Consider the following 24,713-nt stretch of genomic DNA (forward strand, 5'->3'; position numbering starts at 1 on the left):
TATCAACTTATTTGTCAGAAGCCTGCCTTGTTTCAGACATTGATTCTCTCGTTTATGGAATGGGATATATAAACAACATATGCAGATGATAATGGAATAGTGACTATGAACAAGTGGACGTCATCCCGTTTGTTAGTTTTCAGTTAACGTCTATGTTAAATAAAAACAATGATACATATTTTAAAGTTTGTCATATTTACAATGTAATCATATTTTTTTGTTTGTAGAATAGCAATTTCTCTAAACATTTATGAAAAAAATATTTAGCAAGTAACCATGTTTGCACATGTTCGTACACGTGTATTCTACGTTTCACTGTGATATTAGCAATAACGAACAGTGATCAATCTCATAACTCCTGTAAGCAATACAAAAAACGAGAGTTGGGCAAACACGGACCCCTGGATATACCAGAGATGGGATCAGGTGCCTAGGAGGAGTAAACATCCCCTGTCGACTGGTCACACCCGCTGTGAGCTCTATATCTTGATCAGGTAAACAGAGTTATCCGTAGTCAAAATCAGTGTACCAAGAACGGTCTAACAATTGGTATAAAACTCGTCAGAAAGCATTTGACCCATTGATAGATTGTATTGGCAAATTAAATCATTATAACGACCATAGAATTAGAAATATCAAGTAAGAATCATAAAGCTTCCGGTTATAAGAACAATACAAGTATTCGCTATCTTTGTTTAAGATTAAATTGCAAGTAGTGTTATAGCTGTTCCTCAAAACTTTCCTGTCACATGACAGGGATCACGAACTCAATCCGAATGAGAAAGATTTCGTTGATACAATTTTTCAGCGTTTTGAAATTCGAACTCGGAAGAAACAAAAATGTCTACAACGTCATCTCCACCATACGTCACGTTTTCTTCTGTAATATAGTATAATTGAAACTGCCTACTTTGTAAATAAATCCCGATGGAACGTATCTTGCGAGTTTAGTTGTGTTGGATCTGCTTGCGTCATGTTGACATGCATACACAACAAAACTAACCCTTGTTGCTTCTACACATCTGAGAGAGCATGTCCGTTCTCTGTGATCCGTGTTCTTAGCAATATGGTTTATCACTTTTAAAGGCATTTGCTTTCGTGAAACCATGCAAGCAGTAAAAGCAATAAAAATATTGATAGCGATCATTCTAGTCTACTGAAGCCTTTAGTTCATCAGAAATGTGATCGCTGACCGTTTGAAAACACTAGGTTTACCATTTGACACAGATTATTTGATTAATTGTATCTTGCCTAAAGGGACATGGACACGGTTTGAAATGAAAATTTTCAAATTTTATTTTTCCATTTTAAATGTTTAGAATTTTTCAATAGGGTATTACTAGTGGACTTTTGCGAGAAGGGCTTACTTTTACAGTCAACGGCTGATTTTGACACAAGCATAATATACGGAAACCTTTTCGTGACATATCTGTACATACAAGAATAAGTGATGAATCGATGCATTGTACAGAAATGTTAGTTGTCCAAAGAGTACCGAGTTGTCCCGGTTCATTTCCATACTCGTACTGTTTCTGGAACAGTAAAGTCTATGTGACCTAATATCGCCATATATTCCTCCTGCACCCCCGCTACCATGGGGATCCGGATTATAATAGGTCCTCAGTACCCCTTGCTTGTCGTAGAAGGCGACTAAATAGGACGGTCCTTCGGATGATACCGAAAAAACAGCAGGTGTGGCACGATAAAGATCCCTCCTGCTGAAAGCCCATAGGCGCCGAGCATAGGCCAAAATTTTGCAGCCCTTCACCTGCAGTGGTGACGTCTCCATATGAGTGAAACATTCTCGAGAGGGACGTTCAACAATATTCAATCAATCCTGCACCCCCGGAGCCTTAAGGATGGAGCAAAAATTGATCAAAGTTAAACTATCTTCCCTATAACCTCACAGGGCTCACGGCGGGTGTGACCGGTCGACAGGGGATACTTACTCCTCCTTGACACCTGATCCCACCTCTAGTGTGTCAAAGGGTCCGTGTTTGCCCAACTATCTATTTTGTATTGCTTATAGGAGTTATGAGATTGATTGCTGTTCGTTATCTTCACCTTTCATCTGTAAGAAAAAACTAAATACATAGATCTAGGCCTCTACCGAAATTATAAATTTTATGATCTCCGGGGTAGACGTACTGACTCCAAGGCGGGGACAAACTTGGTATATGTATTGTAATTTTTTAATTATTGTTGATAGCATATATCTTCTTTAATACTTTGCCGTGGGCCTCTTGTTAGTTAGATATTTTAGATGAAATAATTCCAGTTCCATCCCAGGTAAGTTCTGTTTTTATATGTCAGTATTGAAAAGATTAATCGGGGACGTGGACCAGAGTGATGACTTTCATAACGCACTAGGATTACTTTTCAATATTTACGTCCAATATTTGTGTTTATTATAAATGAAGACCGAATACGTACTTTATATTGGATAGAATAAATAGATATAAAAATCAACGGGGTTCGAATTGACTGCTACGTAACATGGCTATCTTTAAAAACGAAATCTTTACAGTTGTGAGTTTTCGGTTCACATGGGGATTTGATAAATGTTTGAACAAAAATATACTGGGGAAATATGCTAGGATGTTTTTGATATGATGCAAGAATACAGCGACCTGCGCCGTAAATCGAAGATTCTTATAAGGGGTGGATCTGTAGCTCTCTGGTAGGACGAAATATTTTCCAAGAGAGCTACAGATCTGCATTAGTGCAGATACACATGTAATTCCGAATTGTCGGTAAGCTTAGCATGCACTGTGTTGTGATTAAATAAACCTGTATAACGACTTCATACATTTTTATGATAAAAGAAAACGCAAAGCTCTTGCATAATAAACTTACATGTAGATTCGATTTAACATGTTGCGATGACTTTTTGTAAAGTTTGAACATGAATCAATTTATCTGTGCGAGTTAGGATTTTATACTTGCAATGTATGTATGTATGCAAAATTGAAATGAACTGTTTTTATTTTTTGATAATTGTCAGATAAATGAAAGACGTTCAGGCGCTTTAAAACCTAACAGGCGTACTATAATAATATTGTAACGTACAGTTATCTGAACACGCTCACCGTTGGTTAAAGAAATACTACCATATCACTAGAAACGCTACATGTGGCTTTCTAGCGAAGTAGTAGAAATTCATTACAAACTGTTCGCTACACTTCCTACTCTAAGGAAAGCCTCGTTCCGAAGCTTAGCATGAATCTTCTCCGATTGTTTGGCACCTGTTCGGCAAAGGCATCCGCCCTTCACGACGACAACCACCGTTATCCCCGGACGAAACCCCGTCCGTACATGGACACAAAGTCCCAGAAATACTCTGAAGCAGGTCTCCCACCAAACATCAGTCACTACCCTGCCATGATTTTGTAACGTGCAGTGGTTTGAACACGCTCGCCTTTGCTTTTGCGTGATCAAGAGAAATCACCAAAAAAAAAAAAAAAAAAAGCTAGCTGAAGAGCGAGGCAGTAGAAGTTCCCTAAATAAATGCCAACAAGTCGATATTACATATATTTAACGATATTGTGCTTCCACACCATACGCAGGTTTAAATGTCCAAGTCAGTCGTTGATTGTGGAAGTCAGCCCTTCTCGCAAAAGTCCAATGGTCAGCAAAAATGTGAATGTCAGTTGTCGAGGTACATTGGAGATACAGAGCTCACAATTCTTTGTTATGTAAACAAGGCTCGTGACATGTGTTTGTTTACATAGGTTAGATAGTTTTAGCAACACCCGTTAATGACATTTCTGCCTGCAGAACGCCGTATGCTGTGTTAAAAATTGAACACATTAGGGATTTCTTTTTTCACCGAGTTTTTGTTGTACAACATCCATGGGACCTGCACATTCATTTGCAGTGCGTCGTTATACTGCTTGATATGCACCTTGATTGTAAATGATTTGGTGAAGAAAAATGCACACGGATGCTATCAAGACGGTATGTTGTATTACCTGTAAAAAACGAGGAATTCCCGGCAATACCGCGAAATTTCTGACACACCAATTGTTAGGCCGTTCTTGGCACACTGATTTTGACTACGGATAACGCCGTTTACCTGATCAGGAAATAGGGTTCACGGCAGGTGTGACCGGTCGACAGGGGATGCTTACTCCTCCTAGGCACCTGATCCAACCTCTGGTATGTCCAGGGGTCCGTGTTTGCCCAACTCTCTATTTTGTATTGCTTGTAGGAGTTATGAGATTGATCACTGTTCGTTATCTTCACCTTTCATATACTAGAAAAAGTTTCGTTTAAAGCAGATTTTTCAAATTACAAGTTAATTCTGAACACAATTAAACAGTTTCTAATGTTTGATACATCTTATTTTATTTTAAACATATTTTCTATTGAGCAATCTAAATGTAGCACGAGCCTTGTTTACATAACTAGGAATTATGAGTGTCGTATCTCACTTGTAACTCGACAACTGATATTCATATTTTGGTTAATGATTAGAATACTTTAGTTAATCATTGTAAATGATAAAAATGGAAAAATAAAATTTTAACATTTTTAGCTCAAATCGTGTCCATGCCCCTTTAACGTCTTTCTCGAGAGAATTTTTCACTCACATGGAGACGTCACCAAGACCGGTGAAGGGCTTCAAATTTAGGCCTTTTCACGGCGCTTACGGCCATTGAGAAGTGAGGTTTCTGTAGCGTACCACACCTACTGTGACACGGGACATCCATTTTTAAAGTAATTCCACCCTCCTGTGATGTCATAAGATTTTGCAAAATCAATTATTTATTAAGATTTAATCATCTCCGAAGACCGATGACGTTCACACCTGATGCCGAGCGTTTGGCGATGGAACTGTCACTACCTCTTTTCACGACTTAGGTTTGTCACGACCGGGATTCGAACCCCGGCCTTCCGCATGCGGGGCGAACGCTCTAGATAACCTCTCGGACACTGCGGCGGTAATTGACATAGAAGACGATACTTTGTCAGGTGAATTGGAGAAACATTGCCTTTTCCATGGCTAATCACATTGACTGATACGTAATTCTGACTTTCAAACTTCTAAATATTCCTAAAATGCACCGGAATTCAATACCACTGATTGTATATTGTAAATGTCCCACTTGAGAATTTTTCACTCATATGGAGATGTCACCATTGCCGGTGAAGGGCTACAAAATTTAGGTCTTTGCTCGGCGCTTACGGCCTTTGAGTAGGGAGTGATCTTTATCGTTCCACACCTGCTGTGACACGGGGCCTCAATTTTGCGGTCTCCTCCGAAGGACCGCTCCATTTAGTCGCCTCTTACGACAAGCAAACAGGTACTGAGGACCTATTCTAACCCGGATCTCCGCAGGACTATACCACTGAAATTCATTTTTCAACATATGAAGTATACTTCGAAACTCAATGGATCTTTCATGGTTTGGTGTTGTGCTGACAAATAACCCCAGTGAAAGCATTTGTATGCCTGTTATGGACGTGGACAACAGTTTTTTGGCTCTCAATTAAAAAAGAATGAAGATTGATCCCTTTAAAGGCTTGTACATACCGATCGCATGTCCAGGTGCTTCATTCTCTCTGATATTCTAAGAATGAAGTCATAATTTTGTTATTGTTTTCTTGCAACTTTCTTTTTAAACGAACTTTCATCTTTAAGTACCATTTGATTCTTCGTCTATATAGTAACGCTAACTTCAAAGTTTTTTAAACAACATAATGTTTAGATCTAAGAAATTGAAATGTATCAAATATTGTCTAATCTTGCGCCGGAAAGTGGTACACGTTAAGCCCTGTTAACTGGTTCTTCTGTTTTGCATTTGTCAGTTTCGTTGTTCTCAATTTCACATCCATTTAACTTATTTTCTATGTTTCTTTCTCGGATGTCATTTGTAGAATTGAATTTATCTCATTTGTAGAATTGAATTTATCATCTTCATATGTAGAATTTGGAAGTTGTTTTCTTTCAGATGTTGGAAGTAATTATTCTTTCAGTTAAAAAGCATATTGCTGGTATTGCAATGTTGTTTTGAAACGTTGTATGCAGTCCTTAAGTGGTGGATGATGTGGTCCGTATCCATTGCAGATAACTGCATTATGTCACTTGTTGAGATGTGTGGTTAAGTATCCTAACTGAACTTGCATTGACCAAAGAAAACACAAGAAGATTAACATTTAAGGATGTTCTCTCCTGTTTTGATTTTTTTTCAGAAGTATCAAACTTTTTGGATAAACCATTTTAACTGATGAAAGGTACAGATAATGAAATGATGTATCTTTATCAGAAAGACATTTGAAACATACAAAGAGTATGTTAGTGCGGACATGTAAGAATTACAGCCCCTCAAAGTTGCCCTTTGCAGGATTTATTTCATGAAAATCACCAATTTTCACCAAAAAAAACAACAAAAAACACACTGTAAAACAAATATTAAGGACAGAATAATCTTGACTTTCTTTTATCTTATGATATTTAATCATAATTGATGATTTCCATAACTTTGACATAAGATATATCACGAATTCTACAATAATAAAAAATTATTCAAAATAATTGGATAAAATATGACACAATTTGTAAGACCTTTTTCGTCAAAAAAAAATTCAAATTAGGGAAAATATCTGTATCAAACATTTTCTGAAATTACTAATGTAGATTTGAATCATATTTTTGCTTAATTTCAATGAAAAGAATATGTGGGGTTGTGTACATTGGAACAAAGATTTAAACCATTTCGTGTCCTCACCCCTTTTTACATTGATACATATTCTAAACAATAACAATATATATACAGATATATAACTGCCCTATTACTACCCGACTGATTGTAGACATTTCTTTAATTTGATTGGATAATATATGATAATTATAATATTGTATTAACCGAATATCTGCGATAGATTTGACAAACCATGCTTGAGATAACACGGCTTTTAAACCTGGGTTTCGCTTCGATACCCCGAGATCACATAACGTATGGTGTATTATATACAAATCAATGCTTTCGGTGTGGTAACGTAAAAGTATTTTTTATTCGACATTGATCAAATCATGCGAAATTGATCACTGTTGGTTATCTTCATTCGGGAATGTAGTAATTAAATGCAGGATAAGGAATTTCATTATAATGGGTATGTAGATTTGTTTTCAAAAAGATTAAATTCTGTGTATGCTGAACTATGCATTTTCTTGTTTATTTTCTAGCTACCGAACGTGTAGCGGTATTATGTGTTTCTCCTTTATGGTTTAATACGAAAATGATAGATATTTTTTTCTTTATTTTTTATATTATGTTTGGAGTTTGAATGAGTATAAATGGTGGTGCGTAACTGATGTTTTTTCACCGATGTTTGTGATCCTGGCCTTCTTTTTCTTTAGTATAGTTTCAACTCAATGTTCAGTAATCTGTCGAGACACGATTCAACATTCATCTGTAATTCGCTTTGCAAGATGAACTAGAGCTCAAGGTCTATATACCATATTGCATTAGGGTAAACTAAATTAACAAAGATAAAAATAGATAATTATAAGCATGCATTTATGAAAATAATTTACGAAGATAGCTAATCATTTATTGATATGACTAATGAAAAAAATTCTATGGTCGTTATAATGATCTAGTTTGCCCAGAGAACATATCGTGTGGTCAAATGCTGTTTGGCGTGTTAGATAGTTAAACCATTCTTGGCACACTGATTTTGACTACGGATTACTCCGTTTACTTGATCAAGAGATAGGGCTCACGGCGGGTGTCTCCTGTCGACAGTGGATGCATACTCCTAGGCACCTGACCCCACCTCTGGTGTGTCCAGGGGTCCGTGTTTGCCCAACTCTTTATTTTGTATTCCATGTGGGAGTTATAAGATTGATCACTGTTCGTTATCTTTACCTCTCATTTAACATTACGCCTTGGGAGGCTACTGAACGACTGTCCTATATAAACTCTATAGAAGGCTACTGCTACAGAACACTAGTTTTCCTGATTGGCTGATCAGACAGATGCGCTAAATCACGACTCCGATACATTCATGTATTTTACCTTAACATCATACACACACATCAAATATATACGGTATAATGTATACGTAATTTATAGATAAAAAAATACAATCAACCATAACACCGAAATATTTAATTAAGAAACAAATAACACGTGCAAGAATGTTAAGCAAGTCAGCAAGAAAAAATAACCCTGCAATGAAATAAAAACATTAAAATTCCTTTTCAGGTAAGTGATGATATGGTTGAATAAATGTTACGACTAGAGGCAAAGTGGTGAGCCAGAGAGGTATAGTTCATGTACTACGGAATAATCCATTTGAGTTAGATTATGGTACATGCATGATGGTAATATGTCTAAGTTGTTTTGTTCTTTTAGAATATCTGCTGTTGGCTTGATTACTCTCTAAATAGAGACTGAAATCGCACGATGCAGAAGACTATTCTTCTAGCCGCCTTTATGGTCAATTTTCTTGGATCAAGTTTAGGGTATTCTGCTGGAATTATACATCTTGGATTATTGAAGAAATTTCCTGAGTTTTCTTCTGAAGTCACCTGGGCAGGATCCCTTTTCACTAGTGTTTTTTGTTTGGCTGGTAAGTACACTACAGACTTACTTTAACAAAATACATTGATCTCTTACGAGGGGGTGTTGCAATGCAATCTAGATAATGACAATGTAATTTCAATTTAGATCCCATAAGGTACCAGGTAAAGTTCCACAAAGGAAAATCATGGTTGTATTTATTAATACCAAGTCACAATGATACTGATATACACGTAACAGTGTCTAATTTTTTATTTATTAGACTCTCTCTCTCTCTCTCTCTCTCTCTCTCTCTCTCTCTCTATAGGTTGAATGGAATCTTGAAGCTTGAAATTATGTGTTTCCAATCTTTGTGTTGCCCGAATTTCATTTTACATGTGTACTTTGGCGTTGTTGTATTCGTCGAATTTTCCTCATCCTCCAAAATTCTTATTTTACCCGCAATTCAAGCTTTCCCGATAGATAAAATGTATAGTATCCTTTAGAAATAATAAAAGAAACTTAAAACTTAATTTTATGTATCGAGCAATATTTATGAATTTCAGTGCATCGTATGGTTAAAACAATGTTTGATGTGTTTCAGGACCAATCTCAGCTATGGTGATAAATACCTCGTCCTGTAGATCTGCCATGTTTATTGGGTCGGTCCTTAACGTCGTTGGATTTATGATATCAAGTTTTTCGCCCAGAATTGAAATCATTCTGTTTTTTTATGGAATTGTTGCAGGTACATGTATTTTAATGTAGATGTTTACATAGAAAAACTGATCGAAATGGTAGATATGCACAGGTTTTAGAACATACAGTGTATGATTTCATGATCAATATTCGCAGACACACACACTTTGAATTACTACCCTTTGTATGATCTTTTAAATAGTTTTTCACTCATGCCTACCGTTCGTGGTAGCCCAGTGGTTAGGGTGCTGGTTTTACAACAGGGAGGGCCTGGGTTTGATTCACGTAGATATTGTTTGGCACGCTGTTTTTGGCTATATTTAGATCTAAAACTTCATAGTTATTTCGGATTTCAAACATTTCGGTTGAGCATCACTGAAGAGACATTATTTGTCGAAATGCGCATCTAGTGCATCAAAATTGGTACCGTATAAGTTTTACATAGTGACTGTTCCTACGACATTAGAAGGAAAATGTGAACAGGCGAAGAACTCCTTCAAGGAATACAAAATAAAGAGTTGGGAAAACACGGACTCCTGGATATACCAGAGGTGGAATCAGGTGACTAGGAGGAGTAAACATAACTTGTCGACCGGTCACACCCGCCATGAGCCCTATATCTTGATCAGGTAAACGGAGTAATCCGTAGTCAACATCAGTGGGTGAAGAACGGTCTAACAATTTAGATGAAAAACATCAGGCACCGTTTGACCAAAAGAATGTATTTTCCCCCAACAAACTAGATCGTTATAATGACCATAGAATTTGCGAAATGGCAGCTTTAAATGAAACCATTGAAACTCCTGTAGCATCTTCTTGATTATCAATAGCCTGTCTCGATTTTAAAAGACAACTCTTGTGTATAGATTCAGTTGAGAGATGTAAACACCATATGCAGGTGATAATGAATATTGCTACATGAAAGGTGAAGATAACAAACAGTGATCAATGTCATAACTCCTATAAGCAATACAAAATAGATAGTTGGGGAAACAAGGACCCCTGAACACACCAGAGGTGGGATCAGGTGTCTAGGAAGAGTAAACATCCCCTGTCGACCGGTCACATCCGCCGTGAGCTCTATATCCTGATCAGGTACACGGAGTTATCCGTAGTCAAAATCAGTGTGCCAAGAATGGCCTAACAATCGGTATGAAGCACGTCAGACAGCATTTGGCCCAATGATAGGTTGTATTACCAAACTAGATCGTTATAACAACCATAGAATTTGCGAAATGCTGACTTTAATCAAGACTGTTGAAACTCCTGTACAATCAACTGGTTTGTCACTAGCTTGCCTCGATTTAAAAACTGACCATACCCAGAACATGCTCTTGCGTATCGAATCAGTTGAGAGATACGATCTCGTACAAACACCATATGCATGTGATAATGGAGTTGAGGATGGAGAAGCTGAAATGACCCCATTTCTCATAAAGTTGAGTTGTTAGTTTGCCGTCAACATCTAATATTATGTTCAAAAAGATGTCTACGGACGAAGCAGATGTGGACGAATTTGTGGTGTCTTTCATTGTAAGCTCATTTGGATATATCGATTTGACATATGAATGAAAATTGTTATTGTTAATAGAAAGAACGTCGTCGACATATCTAAATGTCGAGTTGAAAGTCACATGAAGAGGTTTTTTCTTCTCATGTAAAGGCTTTGGAATAAACTCTGCTTCATAGGAGTATAAAAACAGGTCAGTTATAAAGGAGCACAACTCATGTCCTTGGGAATTCCAACAGACTTTCAAAGGTTTTAAGGATAGGAATTGATCATATAGAACATATAGGTGTTCGCACGTTATAGAACCCTCAATAATACAGCCTTAAAGATGCATGTGTCACAATGATTTGCACTTCCTTTACAGCTTAGTTTCCTATTTCCTTAAACAATTGAAATGCTTTAACAATTCTTTCCATGCTTATGTATACATGTATTTGTTTCAGGTATTGGTCAGTCCATGGTATACTCAGCCAGTGTTGTTGTCGTAGGCTACTACTTTCACGAGAATCCTAGTGTAGCGACAGGGGTGGTGGTATCAGGAACTGGTGTCGGAGTGACTGTGTTTCCAATATTTACGGAATTCCTCTTGACAACGTACGGAATCGATGGCGCTTTTCTTCTTCTGTCCGCAGTGAGTCTACAGACTTGTGTATTCATTATGTGCATCAGGATTCATCATCTAGAGAGAAGAGGAGGAAAAAGATCACAAACTTTATCATGGCGGATGAAGAAGATAGTGAATGGCATTCGTGGAATTTTCTTAAATCGGGCGTTTTGTTTTCTTTGTATCAGTATTTTATGTTGGAGTACAAGTCTTAACACGTCAGTACTGTTTCTGCCCCAATATTATATCAGTACAGGTTCTTCTCAGTGGCAGGCAGCTTTTCTCATGTCCTTGTTTGGAATAATTAACTGTTTGTCCAGAACTATAACTGGTCTAGCCGCGTCTGATCCGAATGTAGATGGAAAAATCCTATACATGGGATCCTACGTCATTCTTGGTCTGTGTACATCATTTCTTCCATTGACTGGGGCTTCTTTTGCTGGAAAAATTTTCTATTCCATAATTCTTGGATTGTATTCTAGCGGCGTTTGGTCGCTTTTAACCACTATTAGTGTTGAAATCGTTGGCCTCAAGCAAATGTCAACAGCTTTTGGTATTGAAATGCTCACCAGTGGTGTAGGATTTCTAGTTGGGCCAATTATTGGAGGTAAAATATTTCTAAGAATATATTGCTGATCAAATTGTAATGCGTTTGTTGTAATATATACTAACGGAAAAAAGAAACTGTGCATTATAAAATTATGATTTTTCTATATTTATTGTTTATATTATTTTATAAAATCTAAACAATCGATAAAGGTGATGGTTTTTTTTAACAATATCGGATAGTACCCGACTCAGATGCACGGACTTTTCCATGGTTAGTAGACACATGTTTTTTATTGAAGTGTTCGTACGCACGAGTTTTACTGGCCAATACATTTTGGAGTAAGAAGTGTAAAAAGTTTGTTTGGACACTATTCGTTAAGGAAAGCACTTTAGTTTTGACAAAATTTACCCCTTCTGTCATGCCACGACTCGGCAAAAAATAACGTAATCGTGCTGTTGGGATGCTTCAAGCTGGAATGGCACAAAATATCGTAGTAAGAGACTTTGGAGTTCATCAGAACACCATCCAGTCATTATGTAGACGTTTCCAACAATCTGGTAACACTCGGGATCGACCACGTTCTGGGCGTCCTCGTGTGACGTTGCATCGACAGGACAACCACATTAGACTTGTGCACCTGAGAAATCGTTTCCAGAGAGCAAGTTTGACTGCTGGTAGCATTCCTGGACTTCGACCAATCAGTCCAAGAACTGTGCGTAATCATCTACGCGAGCAAAACATCAGACTAAGACGTCCATCGGTGCGCCCAATACTGCTTCAACGTCATCGTATCGCTAGACTAGCATGGTTCAGACGACATCTGCGATTCAGAATACAGGACGGGGCCAATATTCTGTTCACTGATGAATCCAGATTTCATTTGGATTGCAGTGACGGCCGTTGTAGAGTGTATCGTCGCGTTGGGGAGCGGTACTAGGACGCTTGTGTTGTGCAAGGTCGACAATTCGGTGGAGGCATCGTTATGGTGTGGGGTGGAATAACAGCACGTGGAAGGACCCCTCTACAAATTGTCAATGGAAATCTCACTGGTGTACGCTATAGAGACGAAATTATTCAGCGCCACGTGATACCCTTCATACAGAGACAGCAAAATCACATCACTCTGCAGCAAGACAACGCAAGGCCACATGTTGCACGTGTAGTCAGGGACTTTTTTGTTCAACAGAATGTCGATGTCTTGCCTTGGCCAGCTGTTTTCCCCGATTTATCGCCGATCGAGCACTTTTGGGATGAAATGGAACGACGTCTATGCCGTTTACCAAATCAGTCAATGACATTGGCTGATTTAGGCCAGGCTTTAACCAACATCTGGAACAACATCTCTCAAGCATTTCTGAACACTTTAGTGGAATCAATGAGGCGCCGTTGTCAATCATGCGTGAATGGAAATGGTGGTCACACGTGTTATTAACTTTGTTAATTCAAGTTCGAATACCAGTGTCTTTCGAGTGTGCTGAAATTGACATTATTCGACGTTAACATTAATTGATTATGAAATGTTGTAACGAATACATTTGTTAACAGTAATACAAAAAATAGAATTTGTTCATTGTTATTTTTTATTATTTTTTCATATATTAGATAATGCACAGTTTCTTTTTTCCGCTAGTATATATGGAAAAGTGATTCTCGATAACTGAGAGGGTCTTGATAAAATATCAAGGGTTTGAGAGATAGAGGGTTGAATTAAATCCGTAAATCAAATGTCCGACCGTCATGATTTAGATTTTATAGTATCCGGAAGTGTAAATTCAAAACATCCTGGGATTTTGACCAGTTTTCCTACGTATTTTTTTCATGTACATGACTCTAAATTATCCTTTTTATATTACTGCCTTATTGTCAAGTGAAAACGAACTTTTCAAAATTAAAGCTATCCGTTTGTTGTAAAAATTGTATAATTGAACAATTAATTATTTACCTCCAAAACGAAACACACATGTAAGGTTAAATCTGTCGTATCAAATAATTAATTATCTATCCCCAAAAATGAGCACGGGTGTTTGTAAATATCTCATTAATGCGGCCACGATAGGCCCAGACATTCACTGTTATCCAGGTAAGGTCCAGTTGGAAATGATTACACGCTTGAGTGATAGTGGGTATACCCTACCAACACTCTGAGATACCAAGAGTGAAAAACCATGTTTTACTAGACCCAAATTTCACTTTGAGAGATCAAGAACCTCCATAGATCAAGAAGGAGTAAATTTACTTAGTTATACATGTATAAAGAAAAAATGGGACTGTGATTGAGAGATCAAGAACTTCAAGATATGGAAGTTCGGTTATCGAGAGTCACCTGCAGGATGTTCTTATTCATAAACATAACATATTTCTCATTATTGCAGATATTGCTAAAACACAAACTGGAGGCTACACTACCGTTTTCGTGATCTCTGGTGAGTAAGATTGTTTTATTTGTTTTAAATGTATGTTTGCCCAACTATCTATTTTGTATTGCTTGTAGTAGTTATGAGATTGATCACTGTTCGTTATCTTCACCTTGCATGTAAGTTAACAGTAGGCTGATCCAGGATGATTTGGGATGAGCAGGGTCCATTACTGATTTTGTATGATTCTTGTTTCCATGATGGAATTTTCACGGATTCTGGACACCCCCTCACTGCGTACAAAAAGACGTAAACCTTCACATTTCCATCAATGTGAAAATCATGTATATTATTTTCTTCTTTACAGACACGCAAAATAAACACAACCCTAATTAAACGTCGATATTTTAAAAATATTAATGATTTATTGTGAGCAGTTTTGAATCGCAATATATATATATACATATACATTCCCAAGCAATTCACGGTTGATTGAACTCAACCACACTTCCCGTGTCCACGAAACGTCATGCCTTGGTTAGGATGTGCACGAATACACGCGACAAAATTTCTCGGACATGTTTGATATCCTTTAGATATTTGTAAGAATACTTGTAGTCCAATATTGAAATTGGTTTCTCATATGGCGTATAGGATGCGTAGGCTACCCAACGATGTACGCAACAAGACGATGGGTTGGAACGCCCCAAACCCTGTAGCTAGACCTAAATATCCATAAAGTACAATGTGTCGTCCCTACGAACATCTTACACTGATTTGTACAACTGCTGGCCGCCCTTTGACTGGTCGACCGAAGGTTTAGACGCGGCGTCAAAATGGTTTCATGAGGTTGCACTTACTCAACCGATTTAGAACTGCACCAAAAACTGGAAATGACACACTATAGGCACATAATCCAAGAATATGCCGAGATGCTGTAGTGAGGTGTTTCCACTGCTATGGAATCAAACTCTCTTTTAAAATCACCATTGACATGATGCTGATTCCTATGTGTGCACAGATACCATCCATATGAAAGGTGAAGATAACGAACAGTGATCAATCTCATAACTCCTATAAGCAATACAAAATAGACAGTCGGGCAAACACGGACCCTGGACACAGCAGAGGTGGGATCAGGTGCCTAGGAGGAGTAAGCATCCCCTGTCGACTGTGTTACCTATTCAATGACGCCGTGTACTCTTCTCTGATGAATCAAATCCACACGTTGCCACTCTCTCGCCGAAAGAGTAATGTGTGAGATGGACGTATTTGTACGAGCACTAATCTACCCGAGACTCCTTCTGCTTTGTATTAGACGCGTCTGAATGAAATGCAGATGACCCCTATGGCACAAGTCAACCGTGAAACGAACTCTATACACTCTACATATCGTTCGAGCAGCAAGAAATGCTAACAGGGGCATATTTTTTGTTGCACTATGAAACCGCCTCTTCAGTCTCGGCATTGTTCGCGAAAGTAATGATGGCTAACTTTAAATTCGATGTACCACCCAATAAAATGGATGTGCATATTCTAGTAGATGTGAAAATGAAACGATTTTTTAATATTTAAATGAAATAAAGGAAATATTACCACAATTGGAGGTTGGATGTCTTTTGCATGTCAGTTTAACACTGTGATTCATATAGTCTTGTTTTCATAGGTATTTTTTATGCGATGGCGGCAGTGTTTGGGGTTATGATGATACTGACAATGAGCAAGACTGATTTCCATCGAAGCAAACAAAGGATGATGAGAAATAATGAAACCGAAGTCATGATAAACAATTCTGAAAAGGAGGAGGTAAACAATGATAATGAAAAAGATGACGACCATATCAAAAATATAGAAATAGAAGATCGTGAAAAATGAGAAAGAAGTAGAAGATCGTGAAAAATGAAAGTCACATCTGAAATATATCCATTACTACTCTGCCAATATTACTTTTGATTATTCATCAATATATTTAACCATATGATTCCCACTCCAAGAGTGAAAGACTAATTTTAAAGACGATTGTTGTAAGTGATGATTTTAATGCCAAAGGCGCAACAATAAAATTTTATTGTGCAGTATGTGTCTTTTGTTTTATTCCTCGACAATTACGGTTTCCAGAAGTGATTTATAAGGATATTTTTATCATCAAAACGATTTATTTTTACAGGTGCACCCTAGGTTTCTGATTTAGGACCACTTCCCTTCTTGATATGTATAAACGATCTTGCACTAGAGATGTTATCAACATGTAGACTATTTGCTGGTGACAATTTAGTTCAACAATCATTATACAATATTTTAGATATTGAATGGAAGTTAAATCATGATTTACAAATATTGGAATTGTTGTGAAATAAGTGGCTTCTTAAGTTTATCCCATCCAAAACAAATAATGTTTATTTTGCAAAGAAAAACATCTCTATAGCACCCAAATTGTTTTTCAAAGATGACAGACTGGCATGGAGTATGTTCCAGTTCTTGGTAACCCGAGTCTGTTCTTGTCACATCACCTCAGCTAGTACGAATATAGAGATGATCTTAAAACCATAGTTGTTATTAAAAAAAATGAAATTTTGAAGAAACTTTGAAATTGGTAGGAAAACTCTTTCAAAACTGTACTCTTTAAATTACATTTAGTAAGCATGCGTTTGTATAATAAATAGTTTTTAATTCCTATAGTTACATTTACGATGCTGATAAACTCAAAACGTAGAGCCATCCACAGGTAGAATTGGTACTGATCTATCTCTTTCTGTTCCAAGAGAATCACTTTACTTCGAAATTGGCTGGGGAACTTTGAAAACCAAGTCTTATATAGCGAAAATGACTCGTACATGTTCATATTCACACTGGGAGCGTTCCAGAATGTTTATATCATTATACTCACATTACTTAATCAATCACAAAAGTTACAAATCCGCCACCAACCTTTTTATTTGGCAAACTCTATTAATTACCAACAGAAGTCATATTAAGCTGAAATCAGGTAAACGGAGTAATCTGTAGTCAAAATCAGTGTGCCAAGAACAGCCTATCAATCGGTATAAAACACGTCATACAGCATTTGACCCAATCATAGGTTATACAGGTATTGGCAAACTAGATCGTTATAACGACCAAAGAATTTGCGAAATTCTGACTTTAAACGAGACTGCTGGAACCCCTACAACATACTGGTCGTCCAATGAAAACTCGTGTTTCCAGTTATACTTTCGACTAAGTATTGGACCATAGTTGTAAACAAAGATGGCCGACAAAGTTTGTGGATTCTAGCAGGGACTCAAATATACAGACCTTGAAACGTACTACTACACCAGTGGTACGGTGAACGAATGCTTAACGTTTGGAACGAACACTGAACGGTTTGAACGGAATGGTTCTCAGCGAGAATGTAACGGTTCTTATCGGGAATGGAACGCTTTGAGATAGGGAACGTTCCGTTCTCATTGTTTTGGACCAAATGGGAACGAACGGTCAAATTCTGCATTTCGGACACCCTCAGTACTTTTTATTCATCCACATACGTAGACATTGAGGGAAAGAGAGAAATCCCTTGCCTAAATAAAGTTTAATTTAATCAGAATTATGAATATTCAAGTTTAAAATGGAAGAATGGGGATGAGAGTAAAAATAAAATCCCATTAGGTCAGTTCAGGTCCGATTTTATATAACATTGTCACCCTTAAGTAAAAAATGTTATGAAAATTTTCGATTATTTAATACAGATGTTTTTGTTTAGAGGAATTCAGTTTGCGCATGCATGTATTTTTTGTAAACTTAAATCAATGGTTCATAAATATACATATGTACATTAATGTGGTGTAGCCTATATATACCGCGTCAGATGCAGACTGTATTTAGATCATTTTAAATGTGTTAATATATGTACATGCGATTTAACAATAATTAAGAATTTTAATTTGAAAATCGTTAATAATAATTATTTTCATATAAAATGGTTTATTTTGCGTTTAAATTCGAATTATAAAGGAATGCCCGCATTTTCCAAATGGTCATGGCGACTTACCATGCTGATTGATGGTACACATTCGGTATACGTGAATTAAAAGACTTTGAAGACACCTGCCAAAATGTATGTAGAGATGGATATCAAGGAAGAGAGGGATGTCAAGGAAGCCAATTATCACTTAAGGCGGGGACCGGTAGGGTGGACACCACAGCAGTTGAAATACCAACACGGAAGTAATTAAATTCGATCATTTTAATTTTCCAACACTTTCATCAAAATATGTCAAATTCATATTAGTCAAGTCTAATAGGTACATTTTTTTTGTACATGTACACTACTTAAAATAGATCTTATAATTGACATTTTGTTTGTTTCAAAATTTCATATCAACAAATAAGAAAAAGAAGAGTGGGGGGGGGGGGGGGGGGGGGACACTAAACAAACTTCTTTTCGGGGGGGGGGGGGGGGGGGCACTAAACAAACTTCTTTTCATTAACATTATCGTTATTTTTTTTTTTCATTTCAAAGTTGAAAAATCAATTTTCTCATATTTTTTTAAGCTGATTTCACTTAACAATCTTCTTTGGTGATATTAAACTCCAAAATAAAAATATGCCCCGTGTCGCAGGGAATTGGGAATTTGTCTGGAAACGTTTACGAATTTGTACTATGTAAAGCCCAGTATTGTGCAACTTGAAAATATTGTGTCGAATCAAAAGCATTTATTAATTTATCATAGTCTTCTTCTTCCACTTCGACCAACGCCATGTTGACCTACAATAGTTGACTGGTCAACGCACGAATCCAAATGACCGTCACGGTTAATATTAAGCAGATAAATTGTCAAGTGTTTCTGTGACACAAGAAGCATTGAGAAACACGGATATTGTTCAGCTGTACTACATGTTTATAGGTAGATATGCATTGTAATGGGAAATAAAAACTACAATAAGTTGCTTGCCCTACAATATCCCGATATTTCGTAATCTAGTTCTTATTTTTATTTTCATTTGGATTTACACTGGTGCATGTAATAATGAGATGTTTACAGAGGTATCTGTGACAGAGGAACAACTCTGTGTAGAGAATGTAATGTAGGGTGCAACACACCTTTCAAAGATGCATTAACTGACGGATTTTGATGATTCTAGGCCAAATAATTATCCAGTTATGAGCCCAACAAGAGTTTTGCCACATCATCGTAAAAGTCACAGTGATTGAAGTTTTAAGTGCGACACATTGTCTACCCAAGTTGTGTCAGCTGACAAAAGTTTGATGATTCTGGACCTCAATAGTATGAGCAGGACATGAAAAAGCTAAAAGACAGACATAAATGCCATACCATAATACATCTCATTGTGGATGGGCATTTATATATAAGAACTGGTAATCAGGAAACAACTTTATAAGGATTCCAATCAGGAAATTGAGAAGGATCGACAAAATTCCATCGGAATTGGGAAAGTTGGCATGTACATATATCATGCATGATTTATTGCACACGACATCAGTAAAGCGTTCACATGCTAAATATATTAAAATTTAACACGGATTTCACAATTCTTTATTACACATCAAATGAAGTTTGACAAATAAGCAAAATTTTGACAATGCTATTTAAAAAAAATCTTGGTACATGAAATGTCCACATGCATGGTAACAAAGAACCTGCTCTGTTTGCATACAAATGGGCTACTATTTATCAAGGTGTATGCAAGATGCATTTTTGTTCATTGTACTAGAATGGTCCCTGTGTAAGGTTAAGATAGGACCAAAATACTATGTAAAGTTTCACATACAAATAAGTCTCCAAGGGCAAGGCTACAATTTGACGAATTCAATATTTGATGTGTTAAAATGTATTTTTTAAAAATTTGCTTGGTAGGTATACATATATTCACAAAGAACCCGCTTTGTAATGTTTACCTACCTTTGATGAAAACTGGTATGTATCAAGAAAAATATATAAAAGAATGAACATTTCAATGAACTTTGTTTACAAGGTTCTGTTAAGGATTAGGCCAAGTAAAATTAATTAGTAGATTATCATTCCCACCCGCCCCTCGAAAATCACCCCGCCCCGATTTTTTTTATTTTTCAAAATTACGATTTCCGGATATTTTTATGTCCGGTCCGGTATCGTAAACGTACTTTGTTTCACTTTGCCTTTTAGAAACCCAAATACACATGTAATTATGATTTATAAAGCCTTTTCTCAATGAGAGAAGACATTTTCGAGGTCAAGAATACCATGGCGAAAAATCAAAAATAAAATCCTCCCACCCGCACCATTTTTTTGTGAAGTTTGAATGATAATCTACTAATTAATTTTACTTGGCCTTACATAGAAGCAGTCGTGTAGAATCATGGTGTATTTAATTAAACGATGCACCTTTCTAATTACAATGCACACCAATAACACTTCTTTTGAAAAATGACATTTTAAAATATTCCTCAGATCTGATGCCTCATAGCAGCAAGCAAACTGGATATTGCAGTACATGTGTATATACCAAAATTTACGAGAACACAAAGGCAGTTCTTACTTGAGCAAAAACTAAAAATTTCACATGAACAATGAAATCATAACGCATTTGTAACTCACTATAAACACTCAACATTCATACAGGACTTTACAAACCGTCTAAAACTAATGTATAAAAAGTATATGTACACGTAAACTCCTGTTTATGAATATGTGTATGATATGCACAATTAACACATCTCGTAATCTACATGTTCACTTTAATAATCATGAGCATGCTTCATTTCTTAGTTACCCTGCATACACTTGGTAAATACTGTAAATGAAAGAAAAAATAGATTTCTGAACAGATATTACAATCACAAGATGAGAAATCATGAAATATTTCATGTCTAGTTCTTAGTTTGTTTCACACAGCAGTTTTAAAACACATCACAAACACAAGAAAAATTATACTAACAAATATAATCTTTGATTCCCCAGCAAACTTTCTAAAATATTCTATATAAAACTGGGTTGTTTTTTTTTTTTACAACAGACATATAGCAAGTCTATTAATGCCATGATGAAGTAAATTTCAATACCTGGCCAATGAAAATTAATGTAAATCTCAACAATTTCAATAAGTTTTCTTGTGAAAAAAAAAATCCATATCATAATGATCGTGTAAAGTTTACAACAAAGTATTAATGGTCACAAAAAAACTCCAGAAAACAACATTCTGATCCCAAGATAAATTTATTTTCACCAGAGCAACATTTCTAGCAAACCAAAATTGAATTTCTTTAAAATAGTATATTAGTATCTCTATGAGTTACAAATTTGCTGAAAATGTATAGCAAATTATATGTACAGCAATTGTTGTATGGCAACAAGATAGATGCTTTAATGCTGTTTTACTGTAGATGCATGACATAATTGCAAGTCAAATAACACATTTTTTTTCATCAGAGGTTTTATTTCATGGACTCATACATGTATACGATTTTCAACAAAAATTGACTTTGAAGTACTTTGGATCAATTACAATTAAAACTATCCCACACCGAGATAACCTTTCAGAAACTTTTTTTTTATATAAAAGACCAACTTGATCTGACACTAGACAATAATAAATAATAAATACATGTTATCACAATACAGCTAAGTGTACATTTACCACAAACATTCTAAGTAGATCTTAATTATTGATTAATCATTTTTTTACAACACAAATATTTTCATTTTGGGAAACCTTTGCATCCAATGAAGATGAGGAATCTGAAATATTATTGTTGTTTGATAAGATTTCAGAATTAGATGCAGTTGCTTTTCTTGGATTCCTGCACCCTCGACACTTGCAGTTGATGCATGGTAGTTTCTTTATATAACATGGACATCTTTGGCCTAGACAAGTCAATCGACTGTTTGTTCCACCTCTGCCACATTTGCAAATTTTAATGTCACTGGGATTACTAGAATGTTTTGATTTTTTAACAGACATTTCAACAATGGGAGTTGAAGAGATTCTTAAGTTACCCCCCTTTGGTCCAATGCAGTTAACTGCAAGTAGTCTGTGTTCTAACAGCTTTGTATTTTGAAAAGCCTCAAAAGACAAAACTGGCTCCCTCTTCCTTTTTAAAAGATTGTCTTGTTCATTCGGGCTCGGCAACTTACATACATCAATAAGTTCTTCTGATGTTGTTGGGGACAATTCATGTGTTTCAACATCAACATTAACTTCAAGTTCTTTGTCGAATTCTCGAGATTTCTCTAATACGGGTGGTGAAAGATTGTCTTCCTGTTCACTTTTTGTTTCTGAAGTTGAAGCTAAAGGCTCAACAAGTTCTACCTTTGGTACCTCTAATGACTTCTTCACTTCGGGTGGTTGACTAGGAAACAATACTGGCGGTAATGGAATCGGTGAGCACATTTTGAAATTGTCTTGAAATTCTAAGCCCTCTTCAATTATTTGAATAAGATTATCGTTTTCCCCATTTGAATTATTTTCCCTTAAGGCTGTCATGATTGGGGAACTATGAATAACATGGCATATTCTTTTGAACCCAACAATTACAATGCGCAGCTGGGTATTTTCTACGAATCCTTCGTATTTTTTGCACCAACTGCATTGTGGCTTCAGTTTCATCCTACCACCAATACAGTGTTTGCACACAAAGTGTTGACAGTTCTTATGAGATGGTGAATGGGGATTAACAGCCAAGTTTCTGCATACATAACATCCAAGTGACCGTCGAAGATACGGGAGGTATCGGTAAAGATCCACCCAAGTGTCGCGATCGGCAAAACGTGCGGACATGACATACCGACATGTTGCTACATAAATATTTAAAGGGTTCATTCCTTCCTAAATTCAGCTAGTACTTGAATTATGGTAAGTATTTCACGTAAATTTTGTAAAAAGGTTGACAAAATTTCACTTCCAAGTGCGCCATATTTTTCAGTGACGTCATCAAAATATGCGTTCACAAGGGAAACAACTCTTTCAAAGACAATATTATTATATTTTTCTATGTTAATAATATACTTGAAATATTGGAACTGAAATTCAGAATATAAGGAAAAAAAGGAAAACAAAAATATTCTTTTTAATTTATTATTAGTAGATGCTAATTTTTATTTTGGTAGTATGAAATAATTTGGAATGAACTATCTGAAGTTATCGCAAAAGTGAAAGTAGAAATTACTTTCGAACTGTAATCAGAAAACAGTTCGACAGTGAAACAGTCATAATTCATAGTCCTCTAACTCTAAGGAATAGGTAATTTTAGTTATGTTTTTTCTGTTTGTATGTATTTGTTAATATATACAAATGTTCAGTGTTTAAACAGTGTTGCATACAAGAGACTGGTAATAGTAAAAAAACAAAAACCCACCCAATCCGAGATTCCTCTGACTCTTAATTTTTACCTCGTTTTTATATATTTTAACATGGGAAGAATCAGTCTGTAGCTATATTGCAGCGACACCAGCTGGTGTAGCTACTTTGCCTACTTTCTACAACTTTATTTTGATTATCTAGCTTCCAAGATGTGACAATTCAGTAATTGGATGATTGTTCTTCAAGTTAATCACAGGGGCTTCTTATCCATTTTGTTCTCAATCTATATATAGATATCTAACAAGGGATGACACGAAAATAGGATACCGCTTGTAAACAAAGCTCAAAATCACCTTAGTTCCAAGAAACAGATCGAATGTTCATGTTCTTATACAAAGGGTGTTAAACAGGTTGGGAACACTTCCCCTATAGCGAGATATTCTCGCTAAAACGCGATTATCCCTCTTTTTTGGCTATACGTTGGATCACATATTGAGCATTGTGAGGCCTAGGACCATCAAACTTAGTCAGTTGATTCATCTTTGAGGAAGGTGTGTCTCATGACCCAAAAGTAGGTTACTGTGACCTTATTTTGAAATGTTATGGCTATACATTACGTCTAAATCATATTTTGCACAGACAGGCATATCATGTATCCAAGTGATGGCCTTTATTTTGAATAATCATGATAATTATCCAAGTTCTCTTGATAAACGTTTTTACGTTCATTCCATGTTACATTCTTTTACAGAGCACAATGGACCTCAGATGTGAAAGAGAATGACCTTAAGTAGGAAGGGATGAATGTGATGCACAATGTGTCTCGTGTGGTTCATGACAAAGGTAAATGTTCCAATGTTATTTAAGGAGGCTGGAATTGCAGTTCCATGTAAAGATAAGGCAGGAAGAGCAGGGTTGGGCGGTTAAAACCGCCCCCGGTTTTAACCAGTGGTTTTAACCGTCCCGGTCAATACTCCCTAAGTGGTCAATACTGGTCAATATTGGTCAATTGAGATTTAAACTGTCCATTTTCCTATTTTTGTATATTTTTTGCAAAGATAAATTAAGCCTTTTCATTATGATATATGGATCAATTGGTTATCAATAATTTTCATTATATAATTAGATGTAATTTCATAAGTTTAATATATTTGGTTTGCTGAAACTGTGACCATAATATCTTCAGAACTATAAAAGAGGGTCACATATA

At 36.2% G+C, this 24,713-nt stretch overlaps 3 protein-coding genes across 7 annotated transcripts in view; 2 read left to right on the plus strand and 1 right to left on the minus strand.

The window, feature by feature from the left end:
• Positions 1-16,303, plus strand: part of LOC125658603 (monocarboxylate transporter 12-like) — a 32,132-nt gene extending 15,829 nt beyond the window's left edge. The window contains exons 2-7 of one of the 4 annotated variants that reach the window (XM_048889903.2): positions 8,214-8,273; positions 8,364-8,580; positions 9,115-9,258; positions 11,163-11,930; positions 14,246-14,296; positions 15,894-16,303. In XM_048889903.2, the coding sequence (XP_048745860.2) occupies positions 8,415-8,580; positions 9,115-9,258; positions 11,163-11,930; positions 14,246-14,296; positions 15,894-16,102 (1,338 nt within the window). In that variant the 5' untranslated portion in view covers positions 8,214-8,273; positions 8,364-8,414 and the 3' untranslated portion in view covers positions 16,103-16,303. Of the gene's footprint in view, positions 1-8,213; positions 8,274-8,363; positions 8,581-9,114; positions 9,259-11,162; positions 11,931-14,245; positions 14,297-15,893 lie in introns of those variants that run through there. The other 3 variants (XM_056148959.1, XR_008798507.1, XR_008798508.1) reach the window with 3 other exon arrangements.
• A 4,746-nt stretch (positions 16,304-21,049) lies between these two features.
• LOC125658462 (E3 ubiquitin-protein ligase MSL2-like) lies at positions 21,050-23,155 on the minus strand. The gene has a single exon (XM_048889726.2). The coding sequence runs from the start codon at positions 23,021-23,023 to the stop codon at positions 21,878-21,880; it is 1,146 nt and encodes a 381-aa protein (XP_048745683.2). The 5' UTR covers positions 23,024-23,155; the 3' UTR covers positions 21,050-21,877.
• A 167-nt stretch (positions 23,156-23,322) lies between these two features.
• The window catches only part of LOC125658461 (GATOR complex protein WDR24-like), a 29,097-nt gene continuing 27,706 nt past the window's right edge, over positions 23,323-24,713 (plus strand). Inside the window, exons 1-2 of one of the 2 annotated variants that reach the window (XM_048889725.2) lie at positions 23,323-23,443; positions 24,255-24,346. In XM_048889725.2, the coding sequence (XP_048745682.2) occupies positions 24,304-24,346 (43 nt within the window). In that variant the 5' untranslated portion in view covers positions 23,323-23,443; positions 24,255-24,303. The remainder of the gene's footprint in view (positions 23,444-24,254; positions 24,347-24,713) is intronic. The other variant, XM_056148964.1, reaches the window with a different exon arrangement.

The sequence above is a fragment of the Ostrea edulis genome, chromosome 9 (genome assembly GCF_947568905.1).
Source record: "Ostrea edulis chromosome 9, xbOstEdul1.1, whole genome shotgun sequence".
Classification (NCBI taxonomy): Eukaryota; Metazoa; Mollusca; class Bivalvia; order Ostreida; family Ostreidae; genus Ostrea; species Ostrea edulis.